This window comes from Carlito syrichta, unplaced genomic scaffold (genome assembly GCF_000164805.1).
Source record: "Carlito syrichta isolate Samal-C Ts95f unplaced genomic scaffold, Tarsius_syrichta-2.0.1 Scaffold302430, whole genome shotgun sequence".
NCBI classification, from domain to species: Eukaryota; Metazoa; Chordata; class Mammalia; order Primates; family Tarsiidae; genus Carlito; species Carlito syrichta.
This window is the reverse complement of record NW_007246526.1, coordinates 506,977-531,767: the sequence shown is the minus strand read 5'-3', so window position 1 is coordinate 531,767 and position 24,791 is coordinate 506,977. Positions and strand designations below refer to the sequence as shown.

At 35.8% G+C, this 24,791-nt stretch overlaps 1 protein-coding gene across 1 annotated transcript in view; it reads right to left on the bottom strand.

Moving 5' to 3' along the window:
* Positions 1-24,791, bottom strand: part of LOC103258979 (ankyrin-2-like) — a gene marked incomplete at its 3' end in the record, with an annotated part of 156,273 nt that overhangs the window by 29,392 nt on the left and 102,090 nt on the right. Inside the window, exons 6-13 of the mRNA XM_021711646.1 lie at positions 23,899-24,084; positions 23,432-23,455; positions 20,064-20,162; positions 18,810-18,908; positions 11,291-11,389; positions 4,786-4,983; positions 2,571-2,669; positions 2,308-2,406 (exon numbers count right to left, since the gene is read on the bottom strand). Of these exons, the coding sequence (XP_021567321.1) occupies positions 2,308-2,406; positions 2,571-2,669; positions 4,786-4,983; positions 11,291-11,389; positions 18,810-18,908; positions 20,064-20,162; positions 23,432-23,455; positions 23,899-24,084 (903 nt within the window). The remainder of the gene's footprint in view (positions 1-2,307; positions 2,407-2,570; positions 2,670-4,785; positions 4,984-11,290; positions 11,390-18,809; positions 18,909-20,063; positions 20,163-23,431; positions 23,456-23,898; positions 24,085-24,791) is intronic.

The window sequence follows — 24,791 nt, the reverse complement described above, 5'->3', positions numbered from 1 at the left end:
AGGGCGACCAGTTAAATTATAATTCCAGATAAACAATGAATAATTATTTTAGTATGTCTTTAACTATTGCATGAACATAATTTATACAAAAATCCATTGTTTATCTGAAATTCAAATTTAACTGGGAATCCTATTTTATCTGGCAATGCTATCTATAAGTATCTGTTTCCTAAAGGACACATCTTACAAAAATAAAAATGAACAAACAAAAAATAACAAGAAAACATGGGGCGGGAAAGAAGATCATATTGGTATGTACCTCTCAAGTATTTGTTTTAAGGAGTTAGAGGGAAAGAGAATTTAATGGATAAATGGACAGATAAAACAAAATGCAGAACTTTAGAATGACCATAAGTTGGAAATTAAAGTTTAAGACAATTAAATACAATTGTCAAATTTGGGTATTTTCAAGAGACTGAAAGGATGTCAAAATGCTTATTATTTCAATTGGTTTTTATTTTATTTGAAAATCTACATGTAGGCTATATAGATTTATGTTAATAGAGGGGAGTATATTATAACTCTATAACCATCAAAAGATTTTGAATTGGTCACAGTTAAGAAGCAAATTAGGAGTGGCCACAGAATCCTACAATCATTTTATGTGGATTATTCTTTGAAGATTTTGTAAAAATTTTCACTAAAAGAGATTAACCTAGGGGTTTGCAATCAAGCACCCCTAGAAAATTCTTGCACAAGTTATTATAACATGATGACACAATTTAACATAACACTACTATTGTTCCTGCGATCATGTAGGCATTGGAAGGCAAATAATAACAGGTAAGTAAAAAAGGGGAACGTGGGTAAGTACACAGAGCATTTATCTTGAAGGTCACTGAGCTGTTTTATTAGTCTATTCTGGTCTCTATTTAAAAAAAACGAAAGGTGGTCATCTTTTTAAAAATAAAAGGATGATGATTACTTTTAAAGTTCTAAGAAGTGATTAGAAATTAAACTCAAGTTTTCACGTTGTGAAATTACTCTTCTGCTTAATGGAGTAATTAATGATTAGCATGTAATATTATGCCCTTAGGACCAATAAGCTATAATTAAGAACACTTTATAAACATAGGCTTTAAATTCCTTAATGGCATTACGTTGCAATCGTTGAATAATATGGAGAGTACTATAATGTGAAGACAGAGTATTAAGTAATATTTAAAATCAAATAAATTTATTTTCACATAGGATTTTGTCCAGGTATCAGAAACTTCCACAGGGAAACGGTGTGTAAAATACAGAGAAACAAAAATTTGAGAGGCAATATAAATAAAAGTGAATTTGGATATTTTGTTTCACAACTTAAATGAAATGAGATATCTAAAATTAGCAACAATAGTCAATCAATTGATTTTGAAAATATGATTCACTTTAATAATAAGCACTGACATTTATTTGGGGAGAGTTATTTCAGCTGTACTTGTGAATCTCAATACTCCAGTGGTCCCTCTGGAACTTTAAATACATAACAGCACATGGTGCAGGAAGTTCTCTAGCTCAGGAGAAAACGTGCATTAGATGGTTTGCCATGATACAGTTACCAGACACAGTTTAATGGAGCAGCATCCAAGAACATGGGAGAAATACAAAGAAATCAGAAGTCAAGAATCCTGATTTAGATTAGATAGAAGAATTCTGAGATAACCAGTGTTTGTTGACAGAATGAAAAGGGTCTAGAGTCCAACATTCATTTAGGACAGAATGAAAGGGGTCTGGAGTCCAACTTTCAGGGAGACCTCTACTCTAGCAAACAAAATCAAATCAAAAGCAAAAATTAAAGTAAGGTTACAAAACAGGAAATCCATGTAATTGAAGGAGGGAGAATTTGATATCAAATAAAAATTCCTAACATCTTGATCTATCTCTGGTTAATCTTTTGATAAGATTGATTATAGTACTGGCTTGATGTTTTATTGAAAATTATCTGGAATAAAATTCACTCTGGCACTATGGTGAGCTCTGAAGATTTTATTCCAAGCAATCATCCATTCACTTTCAGAGGAATTTTAAAGCGTATTTTGTTTTAATAAATGCATTTAAGATGCATGTTAAATCCATCTGCCCCAGGAAGCCTAAGCTGCCTCATTCCACAGCTTCCATTTTATTTTCTAACACATTTACCCTATCCAGTTCTTTTCAGTGACGTTCTAGCAAATATCTCAATAATATGCTATCACGAGGGCCCTTCTCAAAGCTTGGCTGCTCACCTTGACGACATACACAGAAACATGCATACACACACCCACACTCTCTGCTCCCCTTGCTCTTTCTCCCTGTGGTTATTCTGACCCAAGCCATACTCACAATGTTAGTGACATCTGGAGAGGCTCCGTTCTGCAGCAGAAGGAGGACAATGTTCAAGTGGCCCATGAAGGCAGCCACATGTATTGGTGTGAGGCCAGACTGCGAAACAAAGCAACAGCAGTTTTACTCCTCTGCACCGGTGGGGTTTGGGGGCTTCTTCAGATAAGTAAAACTTGAGTGAAGAGGACAGCAGATGGGAGCAAGGAAGGGGAGGAAGGCGTGAGAGAAGGAATGCTTTGTGGTAAGCTGAAACATTTTTCTACCTCTGTTATAGCTTGGATTGAAGCCCCATATTTCACCAGCAGTTCCATGACTTTGATGCGGTTTTTCTTGCAGGCAATGTGCAGTGGAGTAAAACCATTCTGTGCAAAAGACAATCAAGTTAGTTGAAAACATGCAGAAACGATTCTCACACAACTCCATGCTGGCACATTGCAGGCAATAATGTTACATTGTCACATAATGTTACCATTGCTGCAAATCCTGTAGCTGTTGGAGTTTGGAAAGTAAAGTGGTAGCATGTTCCTGTAGGCACTCAACTTTGCTTATAGGTGGTAGACCTGTATATAATTGTTTGTGTGATTACAGAAAAAACAAAGGTGAGCAAAAATACATGCACCTACTCTTCAAAGAAGGGAAAATTGAAGAGCAATTATATATTGGAAGTCCTAAAGTGTTTTAAGATATATTGATTGGTCAATTATGAAATGACAAAGATTCATCAAAAAAGATGCATATATTTTTCTGATGAAGAGTTATTTCTCAGAGCTTAAGAACTGTTCATCTATTTCAAAAATCTAGGAACATAGTTGACTCTACAATAAATATTTCAGTTTTTCTTTTAAAAAGAGGTGGTTCAAATTGGCAAATTATTTATATTGATAATGTTTTCACCCAGAAACTATATTTTTATATTAGGTTGTTATAAAATATATGCCAATCAGGCAAATTTCTTATAAGAAAATGATTATTAAATTCCTAAATATTTTCAAGGAAAGTGTGAAGAATTTCTGGGATAACTGGAAGGGGATTCTCTGGAAAGTGTAGAAGTCTCTAAGGTACTTTCTAACTTTGCAAACTCTAAATTTTTTCTAGGTTAATGCCTGCAAATTGGGGAAATTAAATAATAATTTGTTAGCTAGACCCACTCTTACTCATTATGTATTTGTACTTGTTATTTTTTTAATTTGAATAGTGATCCTTTGTTGAGTTATATCTATTCTGCCGGATAACACTTTTGCATGTTCCAACATGGACTAACTATCAGTCAATATTTTTATAATAGCAGTCCTCAGGAAAGCATATGGTCTTACTTAAGTGGATGACTTCTGACTCTTCACAATGGAGTAATTAATATAATTAATTTGTTGTCATTTCCCCTGTTTATGAGCTATAGAATATGCCAGATAGAAATAGCCACATGCACATGCAGCACATAAAATATTTGCACTTATTAGATTGCGATATTTTACAAGCCTAGTGATCACTATCCAACTGAATATTAATGTCTTTGACTCCTTACAAGAAAACAAATATTCATACATAATAGCACAAACCCTGAAAGTATATTCACTTCCCAGGTTATTATTAATAAATTGATTCAATTGGAAAAATTCTCATAAAATAATATAAAATATCGGATGATTCTAATGATATTCTCTCAACTGATTGTCTGAAGACAAATTTTAACTGACATAAACCATGTAAAAACATAGAAAAAAGCATTTGCTTTTAGTTTGGGAATTAGAAAACAAGAGGCATAAATTAGTACATGCTGAATACTTCCAATGATTATTGTTAGACTATAGGTGAAGCAAGGACGATTTATTCAATATGAGACCTTGGGAGACACAGAAGCTGCTCTAGGGACAGCCTCTTGCAGTTTTCTCTCGAGTTGTTCCTGGAATTGTTTATATAAAATGTTTCCTGTAGCAGCAATATACCAGGCATTGCTTTTCTGTTAGCCTATGGTTAGGTAATCTAGTCAATAAGGAAAATCTCCAAGTAAACTCTTCACAGGCTCACATTTTATGCTGCCTTACATAGCCAAGTATATTCACCACTTTAACATCTTTTTCCAAAAAGAAATTAATAAAGTTCAACTTTATTCTACACATACATTCTAACTTTATCTAAAGGTATCTAGAACTTATTTTGTAATTTCTTATTTTTCAACTTCTATTTTCCAGTTAAAATTGCTTATCACTCCAGAGGTTTCATATCTGACTGTTTGCAACTCACTAGTTTCAGTTACCTTGGTGTTTTCTTAAATATACTCTTGCTCACCAGCATTTAATAGCAAATTAAGAAGGCATGAAGTAGGCAGGCTGCTTGTAGGGGGTTGGGAGGGTGACAGATTTAGCAGAGTAAACTACATATCTGTAACCATGCATTGCTGGTGTAGGTATTACTGCTCAATCAATGTGGGTTTGCTTGTCTCAATCTGTATTCAGTTAATGTGGACTGGGCCAGGTTTACCAGGGCTCTGGCGTTCGGATTGGCTCTCTTGTCCAAAAGGAGTTTGGTTACGCGGTAGTGGCCACAGTGTGCAGCAACGTGGAGGGCCGTCAGGTAGTCCAGGGTGACATCATCAACAGGTGCCTTGTGCTGTAACAGGTGCTTCACACATTCCACATGGTCCCCCTGTGCAGCCATGTGAAGTGGAGACAGCCCGTTCTGCACATACAAAAATAATAGAAAAACAAGTCCACATTTTTTCCCATTATTTTCAGGTTCCAAAATACAGTGAAGTCAAGTCTTGATCTTTAACATAATTAATGGCAGGAGAAAAAATAATTTCCATTTGACATCAGAATATATAGCAGATTGTGTTTGCTGGAGGAGGAAGTGAAGAGAACAGTTAATTTCATAATTATGCTATCAGAGTCAAAAACAAAATTAGTATGTATTTCATGAATGAATACATAGTAGGTGTGGTAATTCAGCCTAGTTTTGCAGTTATTAGGACACCATTAGATATGTAAACATAAGTGATAGCTGGCACTTAAATTGTTCGTATCTAAATTCATACATTTTTTGTTTTTGTCTTTTTTGAGTCAGGGTCTTACTCTGTTGTCCAGAGTGCAGTGGTACAATCATGGTTCAGCACAGCCTCGACCTTCTGATCTCAGGCAATCCTCCTGCTTCAAACTCTTGAGGAGTTGGGACTACAGGTATGTACCACCATGACTGACTCATTTTTTAAAAAATGTTTTGTAGAGAAAGTCTCACCATGTTAGTTAGGCTGGTCTCAAACTCCTGGGCTCAAGTTATCTCCTGCCTCAGTCTGCCAAACGGTTGGGATTACACGTGAGCCACCATGGCCAGCCAGTCTTCATTCATTTAACTCCTCTGCCTCCTTTTCTTTACTTGTAAATAAGGAGGGAGGCGGGTGAAGGAGGAGTGAGTGGGTGAGCCAGGGAAGTATGGAAACTTTGATTATCCCTTAGGTCTGAAATTTTGTGATTCCTTTTTCCTATAGTATTATGAGACTTAAATGGAACTTGGAGAGAGCAGGCAGGTAGGAGCTAGAAGAGTGTGAGACAAATATGGAACGTGTGCCAACCACCTTACAACTATTAAATTTGAGGATAATCTGAATTTGCCATCATTGATACTGCCTTGATACAGCTTTGACCTTCATTCTAAAATAAGGTCAACAGCAGGAACATAAGATAGCAGGGCAATGCACTTCATTTTTTTATTTTTATTTTTTTGAGTCAGAGTCTCTTTCTGTTGCCCAGGCTGCAGTGCAGTGGTAGACTCACAGTCACCACAGCCGCCATCTGCTGGGTTCAGGCGATCCTTCCCCCTCAGCCTTCCAAGTAGCTGGAACTACAGGCATGAGCCACCATGCTTGGTTAATTTTTCTGATTTATTGTAGAGACGATGTCACGCCAAGTTGCCCAGGCTGGTCTTGCCCCTGGGCTCAGGCAGTCCTCTCACCTCCGCCTCACCAAGTGCTGGGATTACAGGTGTGATCTACCGTGCCTGGTGGCAACACACTATTAAGTATCAGTCTAGATAAGACTCTCTTTTAAAAAAGGTATATAAGTAAACTTACAGAAAGCAATATATAAAGTTAGAAAATAAATTAAATTACAAAAATATTTGCCTATTAAAGAACTGAAGTGTTGTCTTTTCTTAATAACCAACGCAAATATGGTTACTAGAAGTATGATTGTTGACCGAGTATTTAGCTTGGCAGTCACTACATTCAGTGAAGCAGAAATTGTGTCTAGATGAGATGCCAAAAAAGTCATTAGTCCAATATTCTCCACAAGGGAAGTGATTTCAACAGTGAGGGAAAACAATAAACAAATGCATTAATTAGTAACTGTGGTAGAGTATATGTAACTTTAAAATATTTATATATTTTTCTTCATTTTTGAAATGATCTTCATTCATAATGATTGTTTTTATATTTGAAAATCCATTAAATGAATTTAGAAATGAGGAACAAACTGATGCAAAGGTATATGCATTGAGGGGATGATAAAGTAAAAGGTAAAGTATAGGAGAAAATCTACAATGTTTGGACAATGTGTGGACTGGAGTGTGACATATTTCTCTAAAATCTTATCATTTTTTGATGTGGTTTTATCTACTTGAAGATTGTTTATGTATAAAATAAAATATTCACCATTTAATTCTTTGTTCATTTTACACATATTTACTTGCACCTATTCAAGATCTGTTCAAGTGCTGTGGTTACAGCAAGGAACAGAACCGACAGGGAATCCATGTCTTCAGTGAGGTTACATTTTAGTGTGGGAGACAGACATTTCCAGTGTGGGAGACCGACATACAACTAAAAAATAAGAAGAATAAAATATATAGCATGTCAGAAGGCCATCAATGCTAAGGAGGCCATCAATACTAACTAAAGCACAGAGTGCCCAAGGGAGTTTGTGTGAGTGCAATTTTGATGGAATGGCCAGAAATGCCCTCACTGAGAAGCTGAGTTTTGACATGATGAAGGTAAGAGAGTTGGTCCTGTTGATTTGGGGGAAGAACACTTGAGGCAGAGAAAAAAGCAAGTGCATACATGTCGTGTTGGGATCATACCTGGTATAATCGATGTTGACAAACAGTAAGGAGGAGAATGGGACTGAAGACATACGAATGAGGTGGGTGAATAAGGAGAAGAATTCAGAGGTAAGAGACTTGCAGGTTTGACTTTTACTCAGGAATAGATGGGGTGCTGTTGGAGAAACAGAGTCACTCTGGTGGTTGTGTTGAGAGTAGATTGAATAAACTAAAAGGAAAAGAAAGGAAGCCTGTTAGGGTTTCTTGCCATCCTCCAGGAAGGCTTGGTGGTGACCTGTGCCACAGTAGTGATGACGAGATTGTTAAGAAGCTGCTGACTTAGTGATACTTTTTGAAGGAAGAGGTGAAAAAATTTGGTGATAGGATATGGAGAATAAGAAAGAGAAAAGTCCATAATGACTTGAGGTATTTGACCTGAGAAAGTGAAAGAATGAGGTGGCCATTGATTGAGATAAGAAAGGGTACAGGAAGATTAGGTTTGGGGTGGGGAATGATATCAGGAGCTCAAACTAACTAAATCTGAGATGCTCAGAAGACATCCAAGCAGGAATAGTCAGCTGACATCTACATAAGAAAACTTGGAGAAATACACTTGGGTGGCATCAGCATATAAGTACTATTGAAATAAAGAACTGCATGAGATTTCAGAGTGAGTACAGCGAGACCAAGAAAAGACCTGAGAGATGAGGAAGAAATAGTAAAGGAGTTTGAGAAGACACAGCTAGAAAAACAGAAGGAAAGTTAGAAGAATGCAATGTCCCAGAAGGCAAGTAAGGAAAGTATTCTGAGAAGGTAAGAGTAAGCAATCACGTCAGATGATAATAAGAGGAGAAACAAATAATATGGACTCTGGGTCAAGGAATTGGATGGATATGAAGGTCTCTGGAAATTATCTTTTGATTGCTTCAATTTTCCCACTGCTGTAGGAAGTGAAGATAAGGAAAGAAGTCTAAGAACATTGGAGGAAATACAGAAGACTCGGGTAGCAGGAAGCAAGAGTGCGTAGACTTGGAAAATACAGTGTGATTACTGGCCAACTTGAGGTTTGTAATCATGATTCAAAGAGAGCCCAGTCTGTGTGGTTGAGTATTTTCTACAGTCACATTCAGCTGCATGAATGTGAGCGGAGTTTAATCAGAGTAATATGCAGGAGGTGAGTATGAATATGTAATAGAGTGGTATAAATGACTGAAATTTATGTTGGGCAGAGGTGAGAGCATAATGTTAAAGAGGAACAGTGAAAACTATGGCTGAAGGTCTCAGCAGAATGAAAGAATTTCTGGAATTGGGGATTTGGAGAGAGTGAGATGACACATAAGATAGGGTGGTTGGCAACTGGGAGGTTAGACACAGAAATTATAGAGGGTTTACAGTGACCAAACTGAGGGGTCAGAAGAATCTCCTACTGCTTTTATCAAGATTATTAAAGTCTTCAAGAATAGGAAAAGGAGTTGTAGTGAAGAGTGATAGTTTGCTGAGAGCTGGAATTTTCAAAGAATGAGGGGGAGTGGCACAGACTAGAATTGGCTTTGAAGAGGAATAATGGGTGATTAAAAACTAGGAGTTTTTATGGAAGAGGAGGGGTAAAAATCTGGCATTAGGGGCCTATTATACTCCAAGGAGAGTGCCATTACCTCACTCTAACCTGATGAATTCATCTTCTCCGTGTTTGTTACCCTACACATAGCTCTACTTTTTATAATTATGTCCTTGTCTATCTTGCCTACTAAATTCTGAGCTTCTTAAATATACAGTGTGTGTATTCTGCCTCTTTTTTTTTTTTTGAGTTGGAGCCTTACTCTGTTGCCCAGACTGGAGTGCAGTGGCCGCTCCTGGCCACCGCAGCCTCGACCTGCTGGGCTCTGGTGATCCTTCCGCCTCAGCCTTCCAAGCAGCTGGAACTACAAGCGCGCGCTACCATGCCTGGCTAATTTTTGATTTTTATTGTGGAGTTGAGGTCTCGCCAAGTATTCTGCAAGTTGATGGTGACTTAGTGGCTACAACACTTGCCTGGTACGTTGTATCCTCAATAATATAAAATAGTGAATGCATGGATAAATAAAAGAATATAAACATGCAGTCACAGATATTTTATGCTGAATCTTTACGTCTGAATGATACTTGACCTTGCAGGAAAACCATTTAAAGAATTCCATCTAGGTAATTCATGATCTTTGTTGGTGATAAGACAAATACAGGCAAATTCTCTAGACAAGATTAGTTTACAGTTGTAAAGCAAATCTGCCTATCTTCAATTGATATAGGTTTTTTTAAAACTGGTTATTATTAAATGTTATTTCCATTTAAATTTCAATCAGTTATTCATCAAAACTTTCTATAATTACCTCTGCATTACTCAGCTTAAAATGTTACATTTTAAAGACAGATCTATACAACACTCACTGTATGAGAATGAAAATAATGAAGATGGTTTACTTCTCTTTTTCATATATTTCTGATTTGAATCCACTGTCTATAGTATGTGGGTCCCATCTCTAAAAACTGAGTTTATTCTATACATATTTTAAATATGTGGACTAGTTTTGCTCCAAATGATTTCAGTTAAACATTCAATTAAAATATATAAACTGAAAATATTTACTTGTGTCGGCTACCTTAGTTTCTTCAGCTTCTCCCAATAAGAGCATCGGTTGCTATAGGCCTTGTTTGTGGGGTGGGGAGGTGGGGACGGCATAGGGAGAATATGTAAGATGTTCCCTTAGTCTAAATCGCTGTTATATTTAAGGATAGAAGGGGTTGTTTCGTATCATATTAAATAGTTCTGTGTAGTTATCTTCAGTTGGTATTTCATGGTATTTTCTGAGAACCCAAAGCAAGGCTATATAATGGCGAACGATGCAATACTAAAGCATTTAAAATACATTTGATAACGAAACGTCAACAAACCAACTTACCACGTGGTTTTTACTTAAATGGAAAGGCTTTTTTTTTTTCATGGATGAATGGATTGATAAAATGAGATACAAAATGCTAGAATATACTATGCCATAAGAAACAAGAGTTTAAGTGGGGACCAAAGCGAGGCCCAAACTTTACCTACAAATGACCATTTGTATACCTTAACCCAGAATTGTACCCCACATCTTTAAAAAAAAAAAAAAAAAGAAACGAGATTTTTTGATTTTTTTTTGTATGTGGCCTATCATAACATACGCTTTTCAACAACTCTATGAATCCCAAACATAACTAACCAATACCACTGTTGAGTCACTGTTTTTATCAGTATTGCCTAAGAGATAATGACTGAATGAGATAAAAATTCATCTTATGTTGCTAACTGTGCTGCTTTAAAAGATAATTTTATATGTATTTTATAGTCATCTCAGAGAATCATAAAAATTTAGACTCAATATGAGATAGTCTCATTTTATATAAAACCTGCAGTAAGAATATCAGGAAAAAATATTTTAAAAAACCTGAGGGTAAACATTCAATACATCTTAATGCATATAAATGTTTATTTTAATAATTTTAAAGCAGTGATACATTTTTCTGTCCTATTCCTAGCACACAAATAATGAATCACTAGAAAATGCTTGGCTAATGTTTTGATTTTAAAAAAAACTAAGCCAGGCTTGGTGGCTCAGCCTGTAATCCTGCGCCTTTGGGAGGCTGAGTTGAGTGGATTGCCTGAGCCCGCGGGTTCAAGACCTGCCTGGGCAGCGAGACCTCATCTCTATAATAAATTAAAAAATCAGCTGGGCATGGTAGCACATGCCTGTAATTCCGGCTACTCGGAAGGCTGAGGCGGAAGGATCGCCGGAGCCCAGCAGGTGAGGCTGCGGTGGCCGGGAGCGGCCACTGCACTCCAGTCTGGGCAACCGAGTGAGACTCCAACTCAAAAAAAAAAAAAAACTAATCAAAAAGTGCTTTAAAGAGTCTTTTGGATCCCATCTTTCCCATAATGACTCACCTTAGTCCTTGCCAGCAAAGGAGCACCCCTTTCCAACAGAAGTTCCACCACTTGGTCATGCCCACTTCGTGCAGCACAGTGAAGCGGTGTCAACCCATCCTGCCAAAATAATTAAAGAATTAGCCCAAGTTCACTTAAAAAAAAAACCTCAAAATCCAGATACATCTATCACAACCAAAAAGAAGGAGTTTCTTGAACTAAACCCCAATGACTCAATAGATCAGTTATAAAACTATTGGGGTTTAGTTCAATTAGTTAAACGACAGAAAAGACGACAAGTAAAATAGAAAAGAAATCAAAAACATCTTGACAGAGAGCAAGAAGGAGAAAGAGAAAGACAAAGCTGAGTCAGAGAGAGAGAGAGATCCCACGTGGGGAGGTCGCTGGTGTGAAATTAGCTTCTGGTCATGTGTTTGCATATTCAAGAAGATGGAAAGACAGACTACATGGCACTTGAACTTCAAAGCCCTACTCACTGGAATTGCAACCAGGGATTATATTAGATTATACTGTTTTCATTTTGGTTGTCCTAACACAATTTAACCTAAACATTTTTCTTAGTTTTAATTTTTCCATACATGTTCTCTCTTGAAATGACACTACTTTAATAATTCTTCTAAGATGCTCCCTGATTCTTATAAAAAAGGCCATTTTTAAAGATGATTTTAATGATTTCTATACATATACTTCAGTACTTTACAAATTGCATAATTACTTCCCAAAGATGAAATTTATTACTAATAAATAGAATTATAGCTGTGTCAAATAAGACATGACACAGCTATCCATTAGGTTATTTATAAAACTTTCTGACTTCAGAAAGTAGCTTCTGATTCCAGAGCAATCTCCAAATGCCCTCTGTCTTTTACATTTTATTTTCTTTTAGGGTGGCTTGGCCATAAAGTGGTATGGGTGAGAAATGCAAGGTAAATGTAAGTAACAACGGGCAAGAAGCGAAAGAGAAAATGAAATTCCAAGTACAAGAATTAACTGACAAATTGAGGCTTAAGGAAAATAAGTAAATAAATAAGGCCTTCCCAACCGAGAAAAGAGGTGGAGAAGGTGGGTAGCAATCAGAGAAAATGAAGGCCAGAGAGCACTAAGAGGATTTCAGGAGCTTTTGATTTATCCAGAACTGACGGCCTATTTTTTGTTTCTCTGTTTCCAAGACTATCTCTCCAGGTAATGCTTTACTTCAAATAAAAACAATGTCCTTGAATTACAATACTCTTTCTGGTCCAGTGCGTTGGGATTTCTAACGTTGGTATCTTTGCCTCTGTAGATCCGGTCTCCAGCCACCTCCTCTCCAGTCTCCGTCCACCTCCTCTCTGCTCTGTGTCCGATAGACTGGCAGCTCTAGGGGCCAATAGTGGTCTGCCTTGCCCTCAGGCTTCTGGTTGGGTTTGGCCAATGGGAAACACAGCAAGACGTGAAAGGGACTCTGCGGGATCTCCTAAATCTGGCTGTGTCTCTTTACCAAAGGTCATGCTCCTGCCAAAGCTGCCCTTCCACACAAGTCTCTGCTATGAAGTTTTGGGTGCTTCTCCTACTTCTTACTGCTCATGTCTAGGGTTGGTAAGGAGCTCTGTTGGTACCAGACCCTGGGATATTGCACTATTCATTTTACCTCCCCTACAGTCTACACACAATGTTATAAGTAGATCCTCTGTTTTTAGCTAGGATCTTGACTGATAAAGATTCTTGACTTTGTTAAATCTATTTAACTAGTATTAAGATACCGAATTTCAAAACAGACTTTGCAGCTTTGCGCATCTGAGAATTAGCAGGAAAACACTGCCTTTCCAGAAAACAAGTATTTAACTACTGTCATTGGGATACCACATTATTTTAAAGTTTGTCAGATAGGGGCCGGGCATGGTGGCTCCTGCCTGTAATCACACTTTGGAAGGTCAAAGTGGGAGGAGTGCTTGAGCCCAGGAGTTCAAGATCAGCCTGGACAACATAGCAAGACCCTGGCTCTACAAAAAAAAAAAATCAAAATATTAGCTGCATATAGTGGCATGAGCCTGTAGTTCCAGCTACTAAAGTGAAAGGATCTCCTGAGCTCAGGAGGCTGAGTCTGCAGTGAGCTTTGAGGATGCCACTGCCTTCTGTCCAGGTGACAGAGCAGGACCCTGTCTCAAAATAAAAAATAAAAAATAAAGTTTGTCAGATAGAAGCCTAAAAAATAAATTGTGCTGGCAAAGTGATTCTATTGCTTCCATTTTTGTATTTTGATAAAAATACCCTGTGGTAGAACTACAGTACATTAATTATACAACAATTATGTAGAGAATTACTTCTCAAACATATTCTTGGTGGGGCTTTGTTGACATCTAGTGTTTGAGAAATCCCACATCGTGAATGGAGGAATCATAGGCAAGAGTTCAGGTTCATGATACATGAAAAGGGGATGATTTTTCTTACCCTACTTAACTTACAGCCTTGTTTGAAAGATGAGGGAAGGGGATGCTTCCTTTCATCAATTTTTAGAAAAGGTAAAGCATTATTTTCTATGAATTACATGAAATAGCCCTTGTGTAATCATGTTGAAACCTCCAGAATATTCTCAGAGTAACAATAGAAACTTTATAGACAACACTTAATATACCCACAAGAACATCAAGGATTAAATCAGTCCTAAATCTTACATTTAATGATTAGAAATATCTGACCTTATAAAAGATATGTGAATGATGACATCAAATTCAAGTTACCCAACAGGCTCAATCTGACTAGATTTTGAATATTTTCTACAAAGTATAGCACCAAGTTAATGCCAAGTATATATATAATTAAAGTTTTGTATTCCAGGAACTTTTTATTAAATTCTTAAGCCTATGTTTGAAGGTTTTATTTTTTCTCCTCCAGAGATGCTTCCTTGTGTTTTTTCTCTCTTTTCTTTTTACAAGAATCAGGTCATCCACACTGAGATGCCATTCACTATGATGTGAACAACTCTGAAAAGAGAAGATCAAGTAACATTAGAGGGATACCATTTATCTAGCTGGCAGCCTCTTTTCCTTCCTCCTTTCCTCCCTCCCTCCCTTCCTTTCTTCCTTCCGTCCTTCCTCTCCCCTCCTTCTCTCTTGCCTTCATTCCTTCCCTCCATCTCCCCCTCTCTCCCTCTCTTTCTTTTCTTTTTCTTTCTCTCTCTCTCTTTCTTTCTCTCTCTCTCTCTCTCTCTCTCTCTCTCTCTCTCTCTCTGTTTTCTTTCTTTCTCTCTCTCTCTCTTTTTCTTCCTTCCTTCCTTCCTTCCTTTCGAGTTGGGATCCCACTCTGTTGTCCAGGCTGGAGTGCGGTGGCATGATCACAATGATCACAGCCCACAGCAGCCTCAACCTCCTGGGCTCAGGTATCCTACCACCTCAGCATCCCAAATAGCTGGAACTATAGGCACGTACCACTAAAGCCAGCTATATATATATTTTTTTGTTGTTGGAGTCTCACTCTGTCACCTAGGCTGGAGTGCAGTGGCAAGCTCACAGCCACTCAGCCTCAACCTGCTGGGCTCAGGCGATCCTCCTGCCTCAGCCTTCCAAGTAGCTGGAACCACAGGTGCAAGCCACTGCACCCAGCTAATTTTTTTTTATTTATTGTAGAGATGAGGTATAGCCAAGTTGCAGAGGCTAGTTTCGAACCTGTTTGATTTTTTGTTGTTGTTTTGTTTGTAGAGATGAGGTTTCACTAAGCTGGTCAGGCTGGTCTCAAACTCCAAAAGTGCTTGGATTACAGGCATGAGCCACCGCACCAGGTGCCATTTTTTTTTTTTTTTTTTAAGTTTTCCTTTCCTCCCACTCTGCTTAGGTTGTTCTTCCAGCAATGTAACCTGATGTCTGTTTATTAGCGTAGGCTCTCCTAAGTACCACGTTCTGTCCTAGGTCAAGTTACAGGACTCTGCTGAAACTCATTTTTCCCTTTGGTAGTCTCATTTCTTAAATGAAGACTTCTATATTTTCTTAGCAAGAAAATTACATATACTTCATATATTGTTAGAAAGATGAAATAAGATGGTATTTGTAGAGAACTTAGCAGGGAGCCCAGAGCACCATATACATATGACATCTGGTAGCCATTATTGTTACTACTTTAATTATTACATCTAATAACAAGTGGCAAGGGTGGTCGCTTTTCCTCATTGTTGTTTTTTGTTCATCATCCTTTAATGTTTTTGTATACTTTTATTGTTTGCATTGAAATATGTATTTTAATATTTTAAACATAATCTTTATATGGGGTATCTCCATATTTAATAATAAATAAGCTTTAAAACCCAAAAGAATAATGCCCTTAATAAAACCTAACTTGATAATTTCATTTTAACTAGCTATAACATTTATGGTTTAACATTAAAATGAAGTTTTTCAGATACCAGCAAAGGGCTCTGGTGCAAATGTCTCAGAGTTTCATACCAGACAATGATGAGGATGTCAACAACATGTAAATTGTCCCAATGATCACCAAAATGGTGGTGTCAGTTGGGGAGAAACTGTGGGTAAGATTTGTTTTTAATTACCTGAAAGCCTCTACAGACATTGCTTTTCTCTAGATAATAGAAACTTCATAAATGAGAAAAATTATGAGAAGATCAAGGGAAATTTCTTGACAGAATATTCTGAATTAAGAATGTTTGTGGTTAATTTGATTAGTAGGAGAAACTGAGACCTCCGACAAAAAATAAAAGTATAATCCTCATTTTTAAAAATTCCATATATAGAATCTCTATTATATTATCTGAAAAGATGGTCAAAAACAAAGTGAGGGCTTTTCTATTTTTAAATATATTTTCAAAAAGCAAAGGAAAAAGCAGGCCCACATTCTTTATTTTAGTAATCAAATATTATAGTTACAAAATTGGCCTCCCAATTCCATACTACAGTTTTTGATTTCAGTATTTACCACCTGATTGATTTTGCCTTCGGTAGAAGGAATGAAGCTCTTTTAGCTAAATAGCCAGAATTAAAAGAACCTAACAACGCTTTTAAAATTCTCCTATTTATGGATGAGAAAGTATTTTAACTTATAGGGGAGAAATCTCAGTGCTACCACTTAATATCCTACCTAATCCTAGGGTGTGCTGGAGCCTGCTCTTGTGAACTAGAGAGAGCCATTTTTTGTACATGTCTTCCTAATTCTGCATTTAGTGATACCATGTTGCTAGCTCTGAATCAACCATGGTGGAAGTATTAATACCATGAAAATCAGCAAGAAAAAAACAACAAATCAAGGGGGTTTTTGGGGGGAAAGCCTATTGTTCATCTTTTACCAGCACAGTGCTAACTTAATCCTGTGGGTACTGTAGACTTGCATCTCTGTCGAGAGACATAGTCTGTCTTGTTAACTGTTGTATCTTAAGGGTTCCTGGTACCAAATAGGAACTCAATAACTATTTGTTTAAGGAATGAGTAAACATCAAGTCCATACAATGTACACAAATCTACTTTTTCTCTTTAAATCCTTGAATAAAATTCATTTAATCTTCTACCTAAAGCTACACTGTATGAAATATGACCCAAATATTCCCTTCACCAAGAAAAAAACCAAGGCTTACATTTGACTACTAACTTGCTCAAGGACAATTTGTTAACGACAGAGCTAGTATAAGAATCCGTTTCTACTTTTCAGTATTCTGTCTGTGAAAATACACTGCCTACTTGGAGATAGACTTTTCAATTATATTTGCAAAAATATGTGAAGCATGCAAATTAGAGTATCTTTTAAAGAACTAAGTAAATATTGTGATGATTAATAAGAACAAAATTAACTGCCTCAATAATGAATAAATACTCAAAAAAGCATTAATAAAAGTAATGTAAGTCTCTAAGACATTGGCCAAGATAAAATTTTTTTTGCATTTACAAAGTGCTTTCTTTTATTTGGTAATCTCAATTATTAGGGTCTTGATAGAGGGAAAAAAAGCAGTATAAAGGGAGGAATTATGTTAGTAAAGTATACTAATCGTGTAACATTATGTTAGTAGTGTTAGCAATGATGGCAATGTGCACAAATTCTTTCCTTTAACTATAAAGAGCAAGTAAGCAAAGCAGGCAGTGTAGTGCACACTGTTCCAAATTCTGCATATCCACAGCGTAGTAAGGGAAAAGGCACGCCTACAAAGCAAAGGGCAGAAATCATATAAAACTCTGATGTAAAGACACTGGACATCACAACAAAGATCTTGGCAGATTGAACAAACCACTCCAGAATTCCCTAAAGACAGGACATAGCCACACTGGACCAAATGTTTTAGAGAAGTGAGATTAAGAAAGAAAGGTTTCCCGAGGCCATAAAAACCCAGAATTTATAGTCTGGGATTGGAATTGATTCTAGAAGCTTAAAGATGATAAGGTTTATTAAACAAAAGTGTTTGCTAGCCTCAAGATTTGCAAAGAAACTGAATTTGATCCTTATTGTTTGGACTATGAGAATGTGAAGTCCCAGAATTACACAAAATGAAGATAAAATGCAACAAGGGCCATATTTTGTCTACCATCTTTTATAAACGTTTTATGTTACATATTTAAACATCTTTATATAACAGGGATGATTGAAGTTTTGTTAAGTTTGTGATTAGCCAAATCTGCTTCAGAGAACTAATACTAAAGTATTATTTGTGTTTAAGCAACATACATACTGTATAATATCAGTAATATTACAAAAAATTATAAATGGCTAAATAATTCACCCACTCTACTTTTTTAAAAAAAGATAAATAATATAAAGAGTTATTTCGCACACAACCTTGTGAAGTAGGTTCTATTATGAGCGTTAAGTTCAGAGAAGGTAAGTAAACTGCCAACATCATATAGCTTAGTAAATGGTAGAAGCAGGATTTTAAATCAGGCAGTGTGCCTTCAGAATCTGCTCTTCCTGCAACTACACTCTGCTGCCTATCTTATTATCAATCTATGAGGTGCGCATTAAAACTCAAAATGATACTTACTAGATTTCAAATGATTGAAGGACACCACTTCTACTAAGATGATGTAAGTAAAGGTATGATAAAAAGCATACTAACTGTATGCTTTTCTTCCATAAGCATAATAGCGAGCTTCCTGCTGAGGTCAGGATAGCATAACCACTTACAAAAAGTGAATTAGGAATTGAACAGTTAAACACAAAAGATTTTCAACCGGTATTAAAATGTTTTATGTAAAAACCGCACTCTCAAGTTTCATGTATGCTGATCACTTTGGGTTTTAGATATTATAATTACCCGAAAGAGAGATGTGGAAGTTCAGTCGTTGATCTTTGTTTTCAGAAAATCAATAAGCAAAAACCTGAAAAACTGTCTCATTGAGAGCCCAACATTCTGTTTCTCTGGGCATTTATGAGCAAATATTAATTTTACTTTATAATGTGAACCCTTTAAATATTGTATGAGATTTAAATCAAATCCAAGAAAGCAATTTCCTTGAAAACACATTGCCTCTGTTTGTGGACTCATATTTTAAGGTGTCTGCTAAGAGGATTGAAAGAAATAATAATGGTAGGAAATTGAAAGAACAGAGACACTCACCCTAGTTTTGGCATCGATCTGACCACCTCGATCCAGTAAGAGCTTCACCATGTTTGTGTTTCCCCTTTTGGAAGCCACATGCAGAGGAGTGATTCCATTCTATACCATAGGAAGAGCAAACAAGAGGGTTTGAGTGTGATAGGGTGTGATGGTGATGACTTTGGGTTAAAAGGCACAAGGGAGATTGTGACCTATGTGGTCAAGGTTTCTATCATTTCAATGTCTTCAATTTTTAAGGAACAAAGAAGCACACAAACCACAAAGCACTATAGTTAGAGAATGAAAAATGAAATAAAACTGCCTAGCTAAGTTAGTCAATAACTAAGGTATATGTATCAAATGTACACATTACAGTCAAGAGACAAAGGGGGCACTTTTGCATAGTAGAACCACAAATTTAAATTCTACCTAAGATCGAGCCCTAGTGAAAAGTCTTTCCATAACAGTCATGTACTTAAAGAGTCTGGAATCTTAAACCTTCCTATGTTTAAAAATAGAAACAAATATACTCATCAATACACAGTGGAAAAATAATTCTTAAAAACATCTTTCAGAAATTCAATTAAAAAATAGCTTGAAAATAGTAGAACATAGTTTCAGTGCAGAAGACTTCTAAGGACAAAAACACTATGCATAAAAATTATATTTATTTTATTGACTATCATATGTCAGAATTATGATAAGAATATCTGAGTTTTTGTAAGTCATAATTTTTAATAATCAAATTTTGCATTAACTGACTCAAATTAAGGATACTGAATTACATAATTATCATGTAAGTGAATTCTTTCCAATAAAAGTATACACTTAAACATAAAGCAATGTGATAACTTTTAATGTATTTTAGTGAGACTTCATATGAGCAAATTATCGATTCAATAAAAACAATTCCCTATCAAAATGTGAGTCCTACAATCACTGTAAGATATGCTACTATATATTTTGTAATTAACTTTTAACAGTTTAATTATTTATTGACTTGAAGTTCATTCAAGATTCATGGCATAATCAGTAAATATAACTGTTCATACTGATGTCAGAATCAATGTCCTTCTTAACTACAGCAAATGATTAGTGCATGTGAATTTATAAAACTCTTATTTTCCACTTGGGTCGTGATGACTTCTTGAGATTTAAAGAAAACAGTGGAAAATCTAATATCTCCAGCCCAGGTCCAGGTAAGGAAAAATAAATGGTGTTTTACTTTCCTAAAATACTCATTTAATGTTATCTAGAAATGATTTTAACCCATACCCTGGCTGTGAAGTCTACAGCAGCTCCCCGATTCAGAAGAAGCGTTGCCACATTGACATTTCCATAGTGTGCGGCTATGTGCAAAGGGGTAAAACCACTCTATGGAAGACAAAGAAATAACAGTCAATTTAAAGTCTTCCACCCTTATATGTTACAGTAGTCACTGGATTAGTGAATAAAGTCACATGGTAACTATCTGATATATGAACAACAATAAATGCTTTAAAGTTTTTAATAAGACATTAATTCTTAGTGTTACAAAGTAGTAAATAGCTAAATACATAGAGAGGTAAATAAATATCCTACATTTATTGGCAACATTATTTTTAATTACCTTAACTATTTGTATATTTGTGAGATTTGTTGTTTTTACAAAACTGTTTCTTGAGTTGATTAAGCAAGAATTAACATAATTATGAATAAAAAATGTTTTTTTCTGAGAAGAATTCAAAACCAGTATTTTTGTTGTTGCTATTTTTAAAAACAGCATTGGTTGGCACTATATCTTTGGAACTATAAAAATATGTTGAAAAATTATTACGAAGTATATAGAATTCATTCCCTATCATTTGACTGTCATGATTATTTCTATCCTCTTTTGCAATAGTTTAATCAGACTATGTTGTTATGACAAAAGAATTTAAAAACAAAAATTAAACAATACATTTGGCATCAATATGAATATAAAATAAACAGTTCAGCTTATTCTAATTTTTAATGTTAAACCAAATTTTATCAATAAAATAAAATGTAATTCAATCAACCAGGTAAATCAATTATATGGGCATTAAAACTGTTTACTCTCAGAATGTTTAAAAAATAAGTCTGAAAATTTCAAATGAAGAAACTTATATTTCCTTTCCTTTCTTTCTGATAGCAATTTTGTTGGAAATGTTTGCCATTTTCACAATAGAAGTATATTAACTCTTCCTATACAATTACACAAAGATGTATTATCTGAATAATTGTTCTTACACTCCATAATTTCATTACTCAGTAAAATATTATAAAACAGAGACTACTGATTGGCTATCGTATCCTGCAGTTTTGAACCTACTTTGTATTGTTCTCGTTTAGTAAAAATGAACTAATGTGGACTGTATCATTCTTAAAAAATACTTTCTAAATCACAACCATTGTTTTTCTATTGACTTGATATAAACACTTTGGCGACTTTGTAAAAATGCTCTCAACAAGCATTCACATACTTTAATCACAATTTCTCTGTGCTATCATTAACATTGGTTGTAAATAATTTCTGACTTAGAAAAGTAAGATACAAAATAAGAATAGTAACTGACAATCCAAATCCTACAGCTGTCGTCAAGATATTTTTATTTGGCACCTATATCATGCCAGTATTCATGTCAAAGTGGAGGGGAAAATCAATCTACAAACTAGTTGCTATTTTAGAAAATGTCAAATTTTTATATTTTTAGGAAACAAACAATTGACTGAAGTTTTGTCTTTTTTTTTTTTTTTTTTTTTTTCGAGTTGTAGTCTCACTCCGTCGTCCAGACTGGAGGGCAATGGCCGCTCCCGGCCACCACAGCCTCGACCTGCTGGGCTCTGGCGATCCTTCCGCCTCAGCCTTCCAAGTAGCTGGAAATACAGGCACGCACTACCACGCCCAGCTAATTTTTTATTTATTTTAGAGATGAGTTATTGCCAAGTTGCCCTGGCAGGTTTCGAACCCGCAGGTTTAGGCAATCCACTCACCTCAGCCTCCCAAAGCGCGGGATTACAAGCTGAGCCACCAAGCCCGGCTAGTTTTGTCATTTTTAACTTGATGTTTCCTGTTACCCAGACATATCCTGAATGTGTATCTATTATTCAACTAACTATTTAGTTTCAGAAAAAATATTAACTGCCGATAAATCATTTTAAAATTATTTAAATGTAGTAACGTCATTTTTCTCATTTGCAAAAATCATTTATTGTTTGACACAGCCTCACTGACCCATCCAGGATGACTCCTCAAGCTGAAAATCTTTGATCAGCACTAGGTTGATATCAGTCCTTTCTGAGGGACCCCTTCTCCCCCACCTCCCACTTTAACGGAGAGAGAGGAGGCAGAGTTCCCCTTTTCTATAGGATTATCGATGGAGGGGGTTTTCTTCTTTCTACTCAATTGTCTTCAAATATGTGTATAAAATTCAGTACAATTCTACCCAATCTGCTGTTTTCACCACAATGTTAGAGCCAATATTGCTTTCAAAGATGCATCTTAAACAATCACCAAAAAAGCTCTAAGAAATAAAAGGTATTGAAATCAGTAATTAAGATATTGATTTGTATGGTTCTAGTCTTAAACAATTTCACCAAGCAGTTGGTTTTTTGTTTTGTTTTGTTTTTTGTCTCTAGGTTTGTTTGTTTGTTTTTTTCTCTGATTGGCTCCACGCACAGATATGGAACAAAAGAGAAAACACAAATAATTCAAGTATATTGATGTCCCAATAGGTAAATGAATGTGTTAATAAACCAGATAATAGTTTTAGAAATACATTACTCTCAGTAAATACTAGGTGAGAATGCTCAAAAGTTCACAACCCAGTGATCAAATGAGATCTTAGTCCAAAAAAATTCCCTCAGCAAAGTGAAACTCAATCTACATAAATAATCACTTGCCTTTGAGTATAAGTTAACTTTTAAAATGTACTATCAACAATGTTTGTTACTGTCTCTCTGTGGCAATGGTCAAGAAGGAGCTACTACAAACATACAAACACACACACACACACACACACACACACACACACACACACACACACACCCCATACTGAAAGACTTCTGAACTTAATGTTCTTATTGATTGATGTGACTTATTTTGGTATGTGGAAGATATATGATTCTGTGACAAGTATTTTAAGACTTACAGGAAAAAGCAACTACTTTGCTATTGATATGTGTGATATCATTATTGATTATATACAATGTGGTTACCGAAAAAAGGGCAACTGCAATTAGATAAAAAGACAAAACACAGTGGCAGAAAAGCCTTCTTAATTTTCACTTCCCAAGACTTTCAACCTGAGATATCTCATTAAGAAAATAATATCATATCTCTTTTTGGCAAAAGCTTAAGAGTAAAGCTCACTCATTAAAATATATATTAAGAAGTTTTCATTTCATGCTTTAATCTAACAAACTATTTAGCTTCACTGATAAAAATAGTGCTTCAAATGTATGTTGCATTAAATATTTCTGAATGATCGATTTGCCTTAATTATGGGAGAAATTTCCAAATGAATTTCCCATTAATAAAATTTCTAATAATTAGTATGAATTAGTGAGCATTTATTCCAATTATACAAAGGCTAAAAATAAATAAAGACAAGGTAAATTTTGGCATAACCACAATACTGTACCTCAGTTGTTCTATTCACCATCATCTGAAGCAGTGTTGTGTGGGAAAAAGAGGGAAGATATTACACAATATGAAATTAAGGCAATAGTCACTGTGCTCACTGCAACTGGGTATACTGTTCCAACATGCCAAAATGCATTCCCTGAAAAAAAAGACATCCCCAAACACTACACAATACAATTTTATCTTTCTAATTCTGTTTCTATTATTTAGGACTGTAAACAGAATAAAGAAGCTTTTTGCTAAAAAGCTAAACTTGCTCTTGTAAAGAAAATTATCTTGCACTTAATTTGCTTTGTTACTGTGCCCAATAGACAATCCCCTTCTTGCTGAAATACCTCTGAAAGTAATTTATCTCTTTTCATGACCAGAAGTAATTCTGCATTATCACCATTGTCTACTCCTGGATCATCCCCTAGGAATCTGGCAGCCGGAGAGTTCCTTTTCACCGATGTGTTCTGCTTTTACCTTAGATTGTACGTCAGCATTGTGATCGTTCTGGAGCAAGAGTGCAGCAGATTTGGTGTCATCTTTCCTAGCTGCAATATGCAGGGCCGGCAGCCTCACTTTCCCTTTGGTGTCGTTCTCCAAGAGGATCGCCACAGCCTGGTTGTGTCCTTGCTGGAGTGCTACAGCTAGAGGGGTAAAGCCATCCTGGTAAAATAGAAAAAAAGAGTCTTTCATTCATTTTTGGATGCTTGGGATTCAACTCTAAGCAATGGTGCCTCTGATTTTTAAATCAGTGATTGAGACTGACAAGCAAAGAATAAAATACTACTGTGAAGATCAGAAGCAGATTATAACCAGTCATTTGCCGTACTGTGGGTTAGTTTAATCAAATTGCTTACCTGATTTCAATTCTAAACATTTTGAAAAACATCCTCATTCCCTAACAAAGCATACAGATATGCGGGAAGTGCTAAAATGCATGTTTACAACTGGAAAATAACAGTGAGAACCAACCCGAAGTAATGCCTGCTTATATAAAGCAGAAGAGTGGGAAGAACAGAAAAAATGAAGACCAAGTCTGACTGGGATCCAAAAGCATGGTAATCAGACTATGCAAGTTAATAAACATCTCTGAATTGGTTAGGAAAACTGATAGCCACTGAGGATGAAATGGTCTATTGCTAATTCAATTTTGGAAGTTTGGTAAATAATATGATTTAAAACTCTTTGGCAAATTAGGCTAGTTTATTAATTTTGCTTTTAATAGTCAAATTTTTATTATTTAGATATAAAGTTAGTGTGCTAGGTAATGTCAAAAAATCAGCTTTTAAATTCTAAACTTAAAGAGAGAGCGCTTAAAAACACTGCATAGATAATGCAAAGTTGGAGGAATCGTAGGAGTAGATAGCCAT